Source organism: Martes martes, assembly GCF_963455335.1.
Source record: "Martes martes genome assembly, chromosome: 8".
In the NCBI taxonomy this organism is placed as follows: Eukaryota; Metazoa; Chordata; class Mammalia; order Carnivora; family Mustelidae; genus Martes; species Martes martes.
The window spans coordinates 54,211,272-54,227,077 of record NC_137895.1 but is presented as its reverse complement, the minus strand read 5'-3'; the positions used below and the strand labels follow the sequence as shown (position 1 = coordinate 54,227,077).

Genomic DNA, 15,806 nt, shown 5'->3' with positions numbered 1-15,806 from the left:
TCCTGAGATTAAGAATCTTTTATGGTTTGTCTCCCTCTTTGGTTTCATCTTGTTTCATTTTTCCCTCCCTTCCCTTATGGTACTCTGTCTCATTTCTCAAATTCCTCATATCAGTGAGATCATATGATAATTGTCTTTCTCTGATTGACTTCTTTCACTTAGCATAATACCCTCTAGTTCCATCCATGACATTGCAAATGGCAAGATTTCGGTTTTTTTGCTGGCTGAGTAATATTTCATTGTATATATATACCACATCTTCTTTATCTGTTCATATGTTGATGAACATCTAGGCTTTTTCCATAGTTTGGCTATTGTGGACATTGCTGCTATGAACATTCGGGTGCACGTGCCCCTTCAGATCACTACGTTTGTATCTTTGGGTTAAAAACCCAGTAGTGAAATTGCTGGGTGGTAGGGTAGCTCTATTTTCAACTTTTTGAGGAATCTCCATACTGTTTTCCAGAGTGGCTGTACCAGCTTACATTTCCACAAACAGTGTAGGAGGGTTCCCTGTTCCCTGCATCCTCACCAACATCTGTCATTTCCTGACTGATTAATTTTAGCCAGTCTAACTGGTGTGAGGTGGTATCTCACTGTAGTTTTGATTTCTGTTTCCCTGATGCCAAGTGATGTTGAGCACTTTTTCATATGTCTGTTGGCCATTTAGAAATCTTCTTTGCAGAAATGTCTGTTCGTGCCCATTTCTTGATTGGATTATTTATTCTTTGGGTGTTGAGTTTGATAAGCTCTTTGTAGATTTTGGATACTAGCCCTTTATCTGATATGTTATTTGCAAATATCTTCCCTCAATCTCTCAGTTGTCTTTTGGTTTTGTTGACTGTCAACACTTCTAAAATGTATCTGTTCAGTGCTCACTTTGGCAGCACATATAATAAAATGTATCTGTTCAAATCACTTTTACTGACCCACAATCAGAAGATATTTATTAGTTGATAACAACATGTGTGCACATCCACAATTTTCTCACTGGAGCTTCACTAAAGTCCCCACATTAGGAATAGCCACAGCTTTTACACAGAAGGAAATATAATCACAAACATCTATTGAAGAATGCTAATCAAGTGTTATTTCTTGAAATGTCCTCAAATGAATCAGTAGTGAAATCAGGAGATTCACAATTGTTTCCAAACAAATTGAGAAGAAATAATTTTCACACTCGACTCAGTTATGAATGAATGACGATAGGACTCATACTAATTTTCTGTAATATATAATGAAGGATATTTGTTTTTCAACACTGCTTTATCGGGTAGATGATAAGACATGGCATAAGCAACTTAATGAGCCTGGGCAAGCTGACTCTTATTTGAAACAGTGACTTCTGTTTTCAGTTGCTTGAATCATATACACAAAGGTTAAGCAATTGGAGGAAAATATGCTAGGTGTTCTACATGAACTTTATTTTTTTCTGTAGATGATAGAGTTTTTGTTGTCTTTGTCTGATTGGAGTTTGAAGTATGTGTTTTCACATCTGAGTAAACTGGATGCTCTTTTATCTCTGAAGATTAAAAGAGAGATGGGTTAGTGTTTCTTTTTCATACTATTTCTGAGAAAGCATGTAAGTTATTCATGTGCATGAAGAGAGATGGCAGAATAGGATTTTCCCAAATATCGAAGATCCATGGAATTGTTTTCTGCTTGGTAAAGTCCAGGTAAATCTCTTAAATGACAGAATCTTGAAAATAAGTTAGACATAATATGTCCTGTGCTAAATTATAATGAAATTCTTTAGAAAAATTATTTAACAAGGAACAGAAAATAACATCAGGATTCAGTGGGGATTGGGGAAAAGTACTCACTTTCTTTTTGCATCTGCTTCTTGGAAGGAGGATGTTTGACCTCTGTATGTGTTCTATGTTTTCAATCATCTTGAAGAAATTTTAATATATGATTCTAGAGGTCAGAGAAAGTGATTGTTTTTATTTTTAAAACTAAGTTTTGAGTTTCAGTCCTTCCTGGATTTTCTGTATACCACTGAAACTAGTATTTCATGCCATTAAACTACTAAGATATGATTTTACTTTTACTATTTATTTCCAACAAAGATTTTGCCTTAGATTATTTTCTCTTATCAGTGATCAGCATATCTCTTTACTTGCTGAGGTATTGTCATTCACTTAACTTCTGGAGTTTTCCAGATGGGGTCTTAAATTGATTTTAAAAGAGCAGCAGTCTTATGATCTATGAAATATTTAAACTACACTTAAAAATTAGTCCTATCCAGAATGATGTCAAACAATTTGTATGAGTCATTTGTATTGTAAAGATAAATACGTCACCTAACAGATTATTCTAAAATTTTCCCCTCATGACTTTTCCTGATACATTGTTTTCCATTTTCCTTTCTGTTTCTTTCTCATGACTTAATGCCAGTTTTTTCCCCCATAATCTCCTAAAGGATCATTGTCACCTCTTCCAATATGATGTTAAAAAATGAATTCCCTAGGGGCTCCTGGGTGGCTTAGTCATTAAGCATCTACTTTAGGCCTCAGGTGGTGATCCCAGGGTCCTGGGATTGAGCCCCACATAGGGCTCCCTGCTTGGCTGGAAGTCTGCTTCTTCCTCTCCCATCCCCTCCCCACCCACCCCTGATTGTGTTCCTTCTCTCACTGTCTCTGTCAAATAAATAAATAAAATCTTAAAAAAAAAGTGAATGCCCTATGATTAGGACCAATTTCGTTTAGCTGTGCTTCTGGGGGCTGTGTTGTATTATTTCTATAATATTTTTTTCCCAGTGTTAGTTTTCTTTTTTTTTTTTACACGTTCGCCCCCCCCCCGCCCCGTAACATTTGAAGGCATAGCCTAAAAACAACCAGTTCTCCCTACAAATTTTTGAGGAGTTAATTTGTTTCAAGTATTTTAAATATTTTAAAGTCAAACAAGGAAATTTATTTTTTATTTTTGTATTAAAGATTTTATTTATTTGATGGAGAGTCCAAGCAGGCAAGGGAGAGGGAGAAGCAGGCTCCCTACTGAGCAGAGAGCCAGATGTGGGGATCAAGCCCAGGTTCCTGGGATCATGACCTGAGCCAAAAGCAGATGCTTAAGGAACTGAGCCAACCAGGTGCCCAAAACAAAGAAATTTATATGAAATAGAATTCTTATTCTACAAAAAATTCTTATTCTACATAAGATTTAAAAATCTTATGCTCACTAGTTTGCCAGTGTACCATCAAATTAAATACTTTTTATATATTTCAATATTTTCAGGGGTTATGCTCTCTTGTTAGCTTTTATAATATAGTTAGAACTATATAAGCCTCTATGTGCATAATATTTATTTATGATATTTAATAATTTCCCACAAAGTAATTTCTCTTAAGAAAACTTGATGGTCCATAAAAACATTCATAATGCCTTTAAAAGTTGTTTGCCAAGTCTGTAATATATCACAACGTGGAAGCTATGTCATATAAATAAGCAAAGTATTGATGTGGATGTGAAATAGAGAAAGTTTATTATATAGACAAGAAAAAAAAATCATTGATTAAATAATTACTCATATTCTTCCTTCATTGATGTGACCTTTTGCTCTGTTAACTCATGTAGTTAATCCAGGGGATCCAAGAAATATTTGCTAACAAAACCATCAGTTATATTCAGTGGTAAACCATGAAAAATTACAGGAAGTAATTCACCTTGTAACGTAATTGTTAAATCAGAATTCATGAGCTTGTCTGCCCGCAAGGCTAATTTGACTGGATTGTATTTAAAAATCTCTGTTCTGGGGCGCCTGGGTGGCTCAGTGGGTTAAGCCTCTGCCTTCGGCTCAGGTCATGATCTCAGGGTCCTGGAATCAAGCCCCACATCTGGTTCTCTGCTCAGCAGGGAGCCTGCTTCCTCCTCTCTCTCTGCCTGCCTCTCTGCCTGCTTGTGATCTCTCTGTCAAATAAATAAATAAAATCTTAAAAAAAAATCTCTGTTTTTTGTGTTCTGTATACACAATCAAGCAGCACTAGTACCAGTGAGATGGGCTGAGAGCAAGAGCTGCAGTTAGAGTTGGTGATACCTGTGTCCGTGGGCTGCAGCTTCTGTGGGCTCCGTCTGATCCAAACAGAAGAGGGGAGCCCCAGCAGGTGGATGGAATAGACGTGGGAACTGGGACCCAGGACAACTCTTCTGGGCTTTATATGCCCTCTGTTCTTGTAACCCAAGAGGCTTTAGTATTTGTAGGCTACATGTAAAAATGTGAGAAAGCAGCTCATATTGAGTTTCTGGTTTCTCATCTGCATCTTTTATTACAGAAGTGGGCAGGGTTTTTTGTTTTTTGCTTTTTTTTTTTTTTAACAGAGAAGAGGAAAGGGCACAATAATTTCAAGGGCCATGTCCATTTTGCACAGAGTCCAACACAGCTTATTAAAAAAAAATGACCATTAACATCACTATGACCATCACCACCAAATACAAAGATTTGAGATATAATTACTATAATAAACACTCATGTTTGGGGTTCTAAATGGAAACTTTAATGAGATATTTAAATCCATCTTCTAAACTAGTATAGTATCAGTTAACTGAAACTCCATGAACCCTATTTGTCTTTCCTTACAATTATCTGAAAGAGATTTTGAATAATAAATTCTTCAATCTTAAGGTTTATTAGATTGAGAGCCACACAGTCTCTGGTTCCTTTAAAATACATCTGAATTCAATTGCTTTATCTTTTGAAACATTTCCCTCCCATAACATAATCTCTTTGCAGTCTGCTCTTCAGCTTATTCTAGAATAAATGTAGAGTATTACTGAAACTGTATTTCAAGTCTTGATAATTTTTGGTGTCCTTCCCCTGCAGTCTGTAATTATAAAGGACAGAAATATGTTCCTTCTCCGTAGTCTGAGGAAGCATTGCCTGTGGGATCATACGTAGATGGTCACAATGCAGGTGGAATATATGCATTCCAGCTCACTAGAAGAAGATTAAAATAGCTTTATCTCTTTTCACATTTAATAATCATAGAAAAACACAGTAAAGGGCTATATTTCAATTGTGGATTTCATGCACACAGAAAAACATTTGGGAGTGGCACATTTGCAAACATCTTCCGTCTAGTTCTAGTCTGGAGCAATGATGTAATGGGAAATCCGTTTTCATATTAGAAACAAGGGTTTACAGATATGTTCAAACAGAATGAGTGCAACCAAAGGATAACCATAGGCAGCCTGTGAAACAGTAATCCTATTTCTTTTTTTTTTTTTTTTTTTTTTTTTTTTTTTTTTTTTTTTTTTTTTTAGTAATCCTATTTCTGTTCTGGCTGTACTTCTTGGTTTTCTATCAGCCATTTTTCATTTGTGTCCTGCTCTCTCCAACTGCTAAAGACTTCACCACAACAACCATCTGGCCTGGGTGGCTCAGTAGGTTAACCTCTGCCTTCGGCTCAGGTCATGGTCTCAGGGTCCTGGGATTGAGGCCTGCATTGGGCTCCTTGCTCGGCAGTGAGCCTGCTTCCTCCTCTCTCTCTGCCTGCCTCTCTGCCTACTTGTGATCTCTGTCTGTCAAATAAATAAAAGAAATAAAATAAGAAAAAGAAAAAAAAAAAGAAAGCCTCAAGTAGCTTTTATTTGGCATCAAGATCCCAAATAAGAAGTTTGAATAACTCAACATTTGAAATATGGAAAACAGGAGAGTGTTCAGGAAATGTTAACATGGGAACACAATGTTTATCATCTATGAAGTATACTTACCCAGTTGGTGCTACATTTTACAAACTATTCTTTGTGCTTAATTTTTCTGATTACAAAAATTAAGAATCAGAAATAATCAGTTTTATATTTCTGACTGCACTTATACACTAAATCTAGTACAGGTTTATTTTAATTTCTCTCTCATTTGGTATTTGAATATGAGCTAAATGGTTACAACCATTAGCAACAAATATTTTGCTTTTAGAAGAAAGAAATACTTTTACTATGTAAGAAGGGTTAAAACAAAATTTTAACAAGACAATAACCACTCAATAAAACATTTAAATATTGGGCAACAGAAAGATCTTTGTCATGATTTTTTGCAAAATTAGTGACAGATTTTATATCTTCTTCCAATGAATAATAGGGCTAAGTGTTACATGTTGTTTCACGGGAGCATTTTTTAAATGTAATTTTTAAAAAAAATTATTTATTTATCTTAGAACAAATTTAGCTTTACAGAAAAGTGGCAGATGTAATACAGAGTTTACTTATAGTGCTTATCTCATTTCCTTTAATGTAATTCTCTTGTTTTCACAATCAGAACTCCAACTACGGAACATTGATACATTACATTATGATAAAGAATCTCCAGATTGTATTAAATTTCATCACTTCTCCATTCCTCTTTTCTGCCTTCCCTTCCATTCCCTTTCCTTCCCTTTTCTTAAGTTTCAGTTCAGGGTACAATGACATTAATCATTGCCTTTCCTTTGTTCTGTGACACTTGCTGGCTTTTCTTGTGGTCCATTTTTATGTAAAATGCCTCTCAATTTTTGTTCCTTTCATATTTTTCTCAGGCTTGGACTGGAATGACAGGTTTCTAGAAAAGCTGCTACAAAGGTGAATTACCCTAATCATCAAACCTCATCAGGGATACATGTTCTCCACATGACATTACTGGGATATTAACTTTATCACTTGGTTAATTTAGTGTTTTCCAGGCATGCCCACTGTAAAGTTACCATTTTCTGCTTTCCATTCTGTGTTCTTTGTACAAAGTCATCAAATCCTGACCACTCTACGTGGCATTAAACCTCCTGGAAAGGGAGTAGTTGTAATTTTTCTGTGAAGAGTTGTCTTTCCCTCTCCCATTTATTTCCCTCCAGTTATTAAATCATTTATAATAGCATAGGCTCATGGGTATTAATTTTATACTTCAGTTATGATCAAATACTGCTTTGTTTATTTTCTTGTAAATTGTTCCAGTTTTGGCCATTGAGAGGTTATTCAGGTTAGCTGCTGGGTTCCTTTGACGTGCCCCAATCTGTATATTTTTTGAGCTCTTTTTTAACTGTCTGGACTTATAAGGTGGTCTGAGCTTACTTACTCTGTATTTTCTCTGCCTTCATCCTTAGAATCAGGATTTGTCCTGGAGCTCTAGTTCTTTCTCCAAGGAGCTCTAGTTCCTTTCACTGGTGAACAGTATTTAGAAACCTCTATCTGGTGCTGGGTCTGTGCCCCACTTGTGGGGTTTTATTGCTTCTATGTTGTTTAAGTGGACAGAGCTACATGATATACTAACCCATGTATACACACATATATGCATATTTGTTTATGTGTCAATTGTTTGTACGTATACTAAGCAAAACATGAGTACATACTGATGTCTCTGATTCTAAGCTAGTAGCCAGGATTCCCTCTCACCTTCCTTTGTTGCTTACCTATAACTTGCTTCTGAAAGGGGGGATCTTGTTTTCTACCAGCCACCACTTAAGTATTTTTTTTTCCATGCTTGAGTGGGTCAGCAGTTTGTTTTTTGTTTATTTGTTATTCCAACTTTTTATTCCAACATTTGAGTGAGTTAACTTATAGTGTAATATTCCTTTCAGGAGTACAATTTAATGTTTCATCGCTTACATATAATACCCAGTGCTCAACACAAGTCCTCTCCTTAATACCCATCACCTATCTGACCCATCCCCCTGATAGCCTCCCCCTTGGTAAACATCAGTTTTTTCTCTATTATTAAGAGTCTGTTCTTGATTTGCTTCTCTTTTTGCCCCCATGACATTCATTTGTTTTGTTTAATAAATTCCACTGAGTGAAAACATATGGTGTTTCACTTTCTCTGACTTATATCTTAGTCTGATACTCTCTAGCTCCATGCATGTCACTGCATATGGCAAGATTTCAAACTATTTTATGGCTGAGTAATATTCCAGTGTTTGAGGTGTGTGTGTGTGTGTTACATTTTTATTTATTCAACAGTCAATGGTCATCTGGGCTTTTGCCACAATTTGGCCATTGTTTATACAATGGCCAAATACTGGGTTACATATATCCCTTCAAATTAGTATTTTTGTATCCTTTAAGTAAACACCTAGTAGTGCAATTGCTGGATCATAAGGTTGTTTTATTTTTAACCTTTTGAGGAATCTCTATACTGTTTTCCAGAGTGGCTCCACCAGTTTGCTTTCCCACCAAGGGTATAAGAGGGTTTCCCTTTCTCTCACAATATCTGTGCTCCCTGTGTTGCTCATTTTAGCCATTGCGACTGGTGTGAGGGTATATCTCATTGTAGTTTTGATTTGTGTTTCCCTGAATGAGTGATGTTGAACATCTTTTCATGTGTCTGTTGGCCATCTTTATATCTTCTGTGGAAAAATGTCTATTCATGGCTTCTGTTCATTTTTAAGTGGATTTTTTTTTTTTGGTGTTGAGTTTTAGAAGTTATTTATATATTTTGGATACTAACCCTTTATCAGATATGTCATTTTAAAAATATCTTCTCATATTCTATAGGTTGCCTGTTAGTTTTGTTGACTGTTTCCTTTGCTATGCAGAAGTTTTATTTTGATGAAGTCCCAAGAGTTTATTTTTCTTTGGTCCATTGCCTCAGGAGACATACCTAGTAAAAAGTTGGTATGGCCCATGTCAAGGAGGTCACTGCTTGTGTTCTCCCCTAGGATTTTGATGGTTTCCTGTGTCACAATAAGGTCTTTCATCTGTTTTGGATACAATTTTGGTGTATGGTGTAAGAAAGTGATCCAGTATTATTCTTTTTCATGTTGTTGTCTAGTTTCCCCAGCAATATTATTGAAGAAACTGTCTTTTTTCCATTGAATATTCTTTCGTGCTTTGTCAATGATTAATTGACTGTATACTTGTGCATTCATTTCTGGGTTTTCTCTTTTAATTCATTGATCTATTAGTTTATTGTGTGCCAGTACCATGTTGTATTCATGACTACAACATGTAATATAACTTAAAGTCTGGGATTGTGATGCCTCCAGCTTTGTTTTTCTTTTTCATGGTTGCTTTGGCTATTTAGGTCTTTTGTGGTCCCATAAAAAATTTAGGATTGCTTGTTCTAGCTCTGTGAAAAATGTCATTGGTATTTTGGTAGGAATTGCATTAAATGTGTAGGTTGCTTTGGGAAATATAGACATTTTAACAATATTTGTTCTTTCAATCATTGAGCATGAAATGTCTTTCCATTTCTTTGTGTCATTTTCAATGTCTTTCATCAGTGTTTTATTGTTTTCAGAGTACAGATCTTGCACCTCTTTGGTTAAATTTATTTCTAGGTATCTTTTGGATTTTGGTACAATTGTAAATGAGATTGATTCCTTGATTTTTTTTGCTTCTTCATTACTTGTGTACAGCAATACAAAGTATTTCTGTGTGTTGATTTTGCATCATGCAATTTTACTGAATTTATGTATCAATTTGAGCTCCTGTCAAAATCTAGTAATTTTTTGGTGGGGTCTTTCAGGTTTTCTGTATAGAGTACCATGTCATCTGCAAAGAGTGAAAGTTTGAGTTCTTTCTTGCCAATTTGGATGTCTTTTCTTTTTTGTTGTCCAGTGGCTGTGGCTAGGATTTCCAGCGCTATGTTAGGTAACAGTGGTGAGAGTGGACATTCCTGTCTTTTTCATGACCGTAGAGGAAAATCTCTCAGTTTTACTCATTGAAGATGATATTAGCTGTGGGTCTTTCATATGTGGCCTTCATAATGTTGAGGTATGTTCCCTCTATCCTTACTTTGTTCGGAGTTTTTATCATGAATAGATGTTATACTTTGTCAAATGCTCTCTCTGCATCTGTTGACAAGATCATATGGTTCTTATCCTTTTTTTTATTAATATGAACCATCCTTGCAGCCCAGGAATAAATTCCACGTGATTGTGGTGAGTCATTCTTATAATGTACTGTTGGATTCAATTTGCCATGTATTTTATTGAGAATTTTGCATCCCTGTTCATCAGGGATATTGTTGTGGAGTTCTATATTTTAGTGGAGCCTTTGTCTGGTTTGTAATCAGGGTAATGCTGGCCTTATTGAATGAATTTGGACATTTTCCTTCCACTTGTATTTTTAGAAAAAAAAATTTTTTTAAAGATTTTATTTATTTGCTAGAGAGAGAGAGAGTACACACAAGCAGGCAGAGAGGCAGGCAGAGGCAGCGAGAGAAGCAGGCTGCCTGCCAACCAAGGAACCCGATGCAGGACTCGATCTGGGATCATGACCTGAGCCGAAGGCAGTGGCTTAACCAACTGAGCCACCCAGGCATCCCTTTCCACTTGTATTTTTTGGAATAGTTGGATGAATGGGAATTAAGTCATTTTTTTAAATGTTTGGTAGAATTCACCTGGGAAGCCATTTGGTCCTGGACATTAGTTTGTTGGGAGATTTTTGATTACTGAATCGGTTTCTTTGCTGGGAATCCATCTGCTCATGTTTTCTACTTCATCCTGTTTCAGTTTTGTTAGTTTACATATTTCTAGGTGTTTGTTCATTTCTTCCAGATTGTCCAGTTTGTTGGCATGTTGTTTTCTGTAACACTCTCTTATAATTGTTTTTCTGTGGCGTTGATGTTCTCCTCTCTTACTTGTTGACTATTTTTTTGGTTCCTTTCTCTTTTCTTTTTCATAAGTCTGGCTAGAAGTTTACCAATTTTATTAGTTTTTTCAAAGAGCCAATTCCTGGTTTCAGTATTCTGTTCTATTATTTTAGTCTCTTATATCATTTATTTCTGCTCTAATCTTTATTATTTTACTTCCTTATTTTAATTCTTTCATCACTGCAGTAAGGGCCTTCCTACAGTCTTCTAGTCTTTTTTCAAACCCAGCAAGTATCCTCATGATTATTTAAATTCTCCATTAGGCATGCTACTTATATCTATTTCACTTAGATATCTGGCCTGACCTTATTGTGTCATTTCATTTGGGATGAATTCCTTCATCTTGGAATTAACTTTTTTCTAAATCTCTCTCTTTTGTGTTTAGGAAAACCTGTTATGTTTCCTGCTCCTGAGAGGAAAGAAGAGGCTCTTCTCCTTGGTTGTGGACAGTGTTTGGTCCTTGGCCACAGTCTGGGGAGTTGTAAGTAGGTGTGTTCTTTTGAGTTTGTTAAATGAGTCCGGGTGATTCTTCCACTAGAACTGAAGCTATGCAGAACTCTCTGGTTGGGATATATGGTTTGGACACTGGATTGAGACTGGGGCAAACTAGGCCAATAAGGACAGTAATCCTTGAATGCAGGAGTATGGGATATGTATAAGCTGGTTGGGCAGTGTTGGAGCTGTGCTGTTTACTGTAGGTGTTTCTGTGCTTATGCCGAAGGGCAGATGTTGGCAATGATGCCAGTTATCTCCTTTGTCCCTGGAGAAGGGTCGCCATGCTTGCTGCACTCAGGGAAGCACTCTGAGCAGAATGAATAAATTCCTCCTGTGTGCCCCAGGCATTTTTCAGATCATAGTTTTGAAGCTGTTTTTCTCCAGATTCTTTGCCTGTCTTCTCTCAGGGAGGAATGCAGTGCCCTCTGGGCTCTATCCCAGCAAAGGCTGCTGAGGTTTAAAACTGTAGGATTTTGTGGTCTGATGTGTGAAGTGGCCTGTGCTGGTCTTCTGGGAGTGTCTTCCAGTGCTGGGACTGAGGGAGGTTTGACTGAGCAGGGCAGTTGTACCTGAGCACAGTGGAGAAGGACTTGGAAAAAAACAGGCTAGGCAGTCAGGGTAGGGGTGAGCCACCCTAAGCAGCTGTCCTTGTGCCTATGGTGAGGGGCAGGGAGGGAAATAGCATCTATTGGTTCCTTTTCAGTGGAGAGGTGAGTCTGCAAACATCACCTCTCACAGATACACACCAAGAGGGAACAGTCTCTCTCCGTGCACCTTAGACAAGCCTCAGATTGTGCCATCTGCCCCAGGTTGTTTGCCCGCCTTCTCCCCAGGAGTTGGGCAGTGCACTCAGGGCTCTAACCCAGCCAAGCCCACTGACCTCTAAAACCCCAGGCTTTAAGTCCCATGAGTAGTGAAAACTCATGAAATCCACCCCCCTCTTGTTTTCCCTGCCAATGACTTTGGGGAAGTGTTCTCCTTGGGAGTTCCCCTGTGTGGGTCTGTCTCTCACATGTCTCTGTGATCAGGGCTCCCAGCCCCCTGCACCACCCTGAACCATTTCTTTCCCAAACTAGGTCCCATCCCTTCCTACCTTCCTTGCTGTAGCTTCCTGTCTCCCTCTAGTTGTGGAGTTTGTTCTATCAGTCCTCAGGCCAATTTCTTGGGTTTCAGAATGATTGGATAGTTATCTAGTTGTGTTTGAGAGAGGAGAGGAGCCTGGGGTCCTCCTACTAATGCCACTGTCTTAGCTCCCACAGCCCTGGCCAGACCATCTTACTTCTGATTTAAGTCTCAATTGATAATGAACTCAGTCCCTTTCACATTTTTAGATAAATCGAATATTTAGAAAGGTCTGTTTTGCCTTACTGCCTCTACCAAAATAGCATTAAAATAGGTGACTGGAAAACAAGAGTCTATTTTGACATTTCCTGTAAAAACAACTATTATATGTAATTCTTCTAGATGAGACATATGACAGGGGCACAGCAAAAATGGAAAGTATGAGAGGAAACAACCTTTTTTTAAAAAATGATAGTGCTGTTTCTGCTGGCAGCTTTACTAAACTAAAGAATCTTCTTGAAACTAAGTTAACAAAAATGCCAAGAGAAGCAGCTCCTGGAGAAGGCACATCAAGGCCCGAGTCTTTAACTACTAAAGGCAAGAGTGTAACCTGAATCCTCCAAAATAATTTGAGATTTATTGTACCAATGTATGTTATTGAGCCAAAATTACACATGGAAATATTAAGGATGACAAGTAAAGCAAACTGTTTCCCCTCATCGTTTTCATTTCTGTTTACACAAACTCTTCCTACTTATGGTGAAGTTATATCACTTTCCCCTTTTCCTTGCCTTGTAATATAACCATGAATTTGGACTCAGGATTTCTTCACACTCAACTTTTACCAATTTTATGATAAAAAAGCACATAATTGAAAGTAGTATATAAGAACTACATGATATGAAAAATAAAAATGAAAACCTGTTTTCTCATGGACCTTTGTTTTTGGAATATTATTTCAGTATTTCATGCACTCTACCTGCTTTATTATAAATTTCATACAAGTTTATTAGATCCTGCTATCATTCTGGTTTGTTCTGTTTATGGATGTTAGCATGAACATCTCTCTCCCTCCCTCTTATTTACAGTTATTTCATTTTGGGGTTAGATCTTGGTTTCTTCACCTTACAGCCCTTTCCCTCAATGTCATTATAGTTTTTACTTTTCTTTGACAAAGACCAAGTTTGGTGAATGTAAAAATAGTGAACACGGCTGATATTTTAGTGAAACCTTACAGGATAAATGAAAGTTGAGGTAGAAGAGAGGTATAGCAAATATTTTAAGATGCACTAAAAATATGTTGATATCAATTACAAAACTGTGTGGGTGTTTTAAGGACAGAAGTCCTTCGGGGATAATGTCCTTAAAACGGATTGGTTAATAATAGCCTCATTCTTCAAATTATTTAGAAAATCAAAAGTAAATTTTAAAAAACATTGTCATACACCCATACTCTGATAATGGTACTTTATATTTTTACTTCTTGTAAATATTGTTGATAAAATATTTAAAGTTATATAATTTGATAGGTTTTAGAACTTACTATATCTATTTTAGTTATAACACACCTGGCATCTTATTTAAAAAGCCCTAACAACTAAAATTGCTAGTAAATCCTTTTCATTGGTGGTTTGTCCCAAATTTTTAGGGATACATATGTACCAGCTGATCTTTTAATATTAAACAATGATAAACATAATCTATATAACTTTCAAAAAGATCAGAGACAATGCATTCCCTTGAATGCATGCAAACTTTTAGTCAATTTTCTACGTGGTCCTTAACATACACAAATGTTATTCAATACCACCTAATGGGTTCTGATCCTAAGGCTCAGTCTCCCAGCACACTCATTTGCATGGGAGCTATTCTGGATGTTGCTGAAGAGGCTGGGACTTCCAAAGTCAGTCACTTCACTCAGCTGCTGCTTCAGAAGCAGACAAGTGTAAACTACAGTCAGGTCTTCATGCCCCACACCCCAGAAGTCAGCACTGCACTGAGAGTTTAGAAGTCATACTGTTCACCCTCTAAAACACATATTCACAGTCAGTTTGATGGTTGAATCATCCTTTACCAGTAAGGTATATAGCATTTAGTAGCATAAAAAGAGTAATCAAATCTATTTCTGTTAAATGACATATTTTAGAACTGGGGATTTGATACAAGGCATAGATAGAGATGGGCAGCTGCCATGCGGAGTAATTACACCAGGACCGGGAAGATCTCAGTTCACAGGCATGCCTAAAGACCATGTTTGCCTTTAAGAGAAGGCCCTGTTGCATGGAGAATTTGCAGACTGCTTTCTTTATGTCAGAAACCTACTTCCTGAAAACTATTAGTTAGATCTTAGCAAAGAAACTGTATGCAAAAAAGGCAAACTGACAAGAAAAAGAGCTGGAGACTTTCACAAGTGCTACTGTCATTATTTAGAGGAGGATAAGACATTTGTGTTTGAGAGTGATGGAAAAGAAAGCTCAAACCACGAGGAGAGTGTTTTTGAATAGACTTTACCTGGTGTAGCTGGCATAGAGGTGGATTTCCATTGTTATTACTACACAATTCTAAGGATTTTGAAACACCAGAGCATTGGGACCCTGGTGGTGCACAGATCAATGTGGTTCATATGAAAAAATAAAACAAAACGTCTTTTGTTCCTGCCTAACTCTGACTTCTAGGGTTAAATAGGATATAGAGCTGGTCATTGAATTAAATAATCTCTTTTAAAAAATGTTCTGATAGTTTTTGCTTCAACTACTGGGAGAGATGAATTTGAGTTTGATGCATTAAAAGGACTGCATGTAAACGTATTCAATATTTTAAATATTTCTCTATATTTGTGTCTTCATTTCATTATTTGAAGAGTTGGCTTTTTCAGGCAACTTAAAGAAAGCACAGGAGATGAGAAGAAATGTGATATTCTTAAAATCACTCATATCTCAGTTTTTAGGTATTTAGATTTACTGTAATATATTAAGCAATCTGGCTATCCTTAGGATGTTTGTTAAAAATAGGATCTAAAATTTGAACATATTTTGACAGTCTCTGTTTTTACTATAGGTATGTAACAAGTGGGAACTTACTTTCATTCCATAAAAAGAAAGCATATGAATCATGTCAGGTAGAATACAGACATTTCATTTTTTATTTTCATAATTTTTAAATTTTATTGTTAAGCATTTCCTAATCTCATGAGATTTTGAAAAGGCCATTTCCCCCAATCTTCAAGGTACCTACTAAATCCCAGGTTTAAACTGATCCAGAAAATATGTATAAGATGTAGCATTTGAGTTTTCTATGAGTTTTGTCTGACACAGAGTAGAGTACAGGAGTTAATGAGATACTGACACCAGTGGAAACTGTGTGGGGGGGACATCTAATGTCACATGATCATTGGCTATCTTTCCTCTGACACAGTCCCTCTGAGAGTCAGTGAAACATATCAGCAGGTACCTCCTAGATCAAAGCAGAGGTGAAAGGCCCGCAGAGCCAGGACATCGCAGCTGTGTTCCTGACCAAGCTATTTGTCTGGCTGGTGAAATCCCAAGGCCCAGAAGCAGGTATTGCCGCCAGAGAGCTTGTGTGCCCCATGCCTGTGCTGTCCCATTGTGGAACAAAGAAGGATAAAGTAGAGTCTGCTACAGGAAAGCTATGTGTGAAGTTGGGAGGGTTTTGGAATGTTGCAGAAAACAATTGACTT

The 15,806-nt window shown here is 36.9% G+C and overlaps 1 protein-coding gene across 1 annotated transcript in view; it reads left to right on the top strand.

The window, feature by feature from the left end:
- Window positions 1–11,037, top strand: part of LOC308347835 (killer cell lectin-like receptor 2) — a 50,387-nt gene extending 39,350 nt beyond the window's left edge. The window contains exon 7 of the mRNA XM_080811591.1: window positions 10,938–11,037. Within this exon, the coding sequence (XP_080667717.1) occupies window positions 10,938–10,965 (28 nt within the window). The 3' untranslated portion in view covers window positions 10,966–11,037. The remainder of the gene's footprint in view (window positions 1–10,937) is intronic.
- Window positions 11,038–15,806: the final 4,769 nt, after the last annotated feature.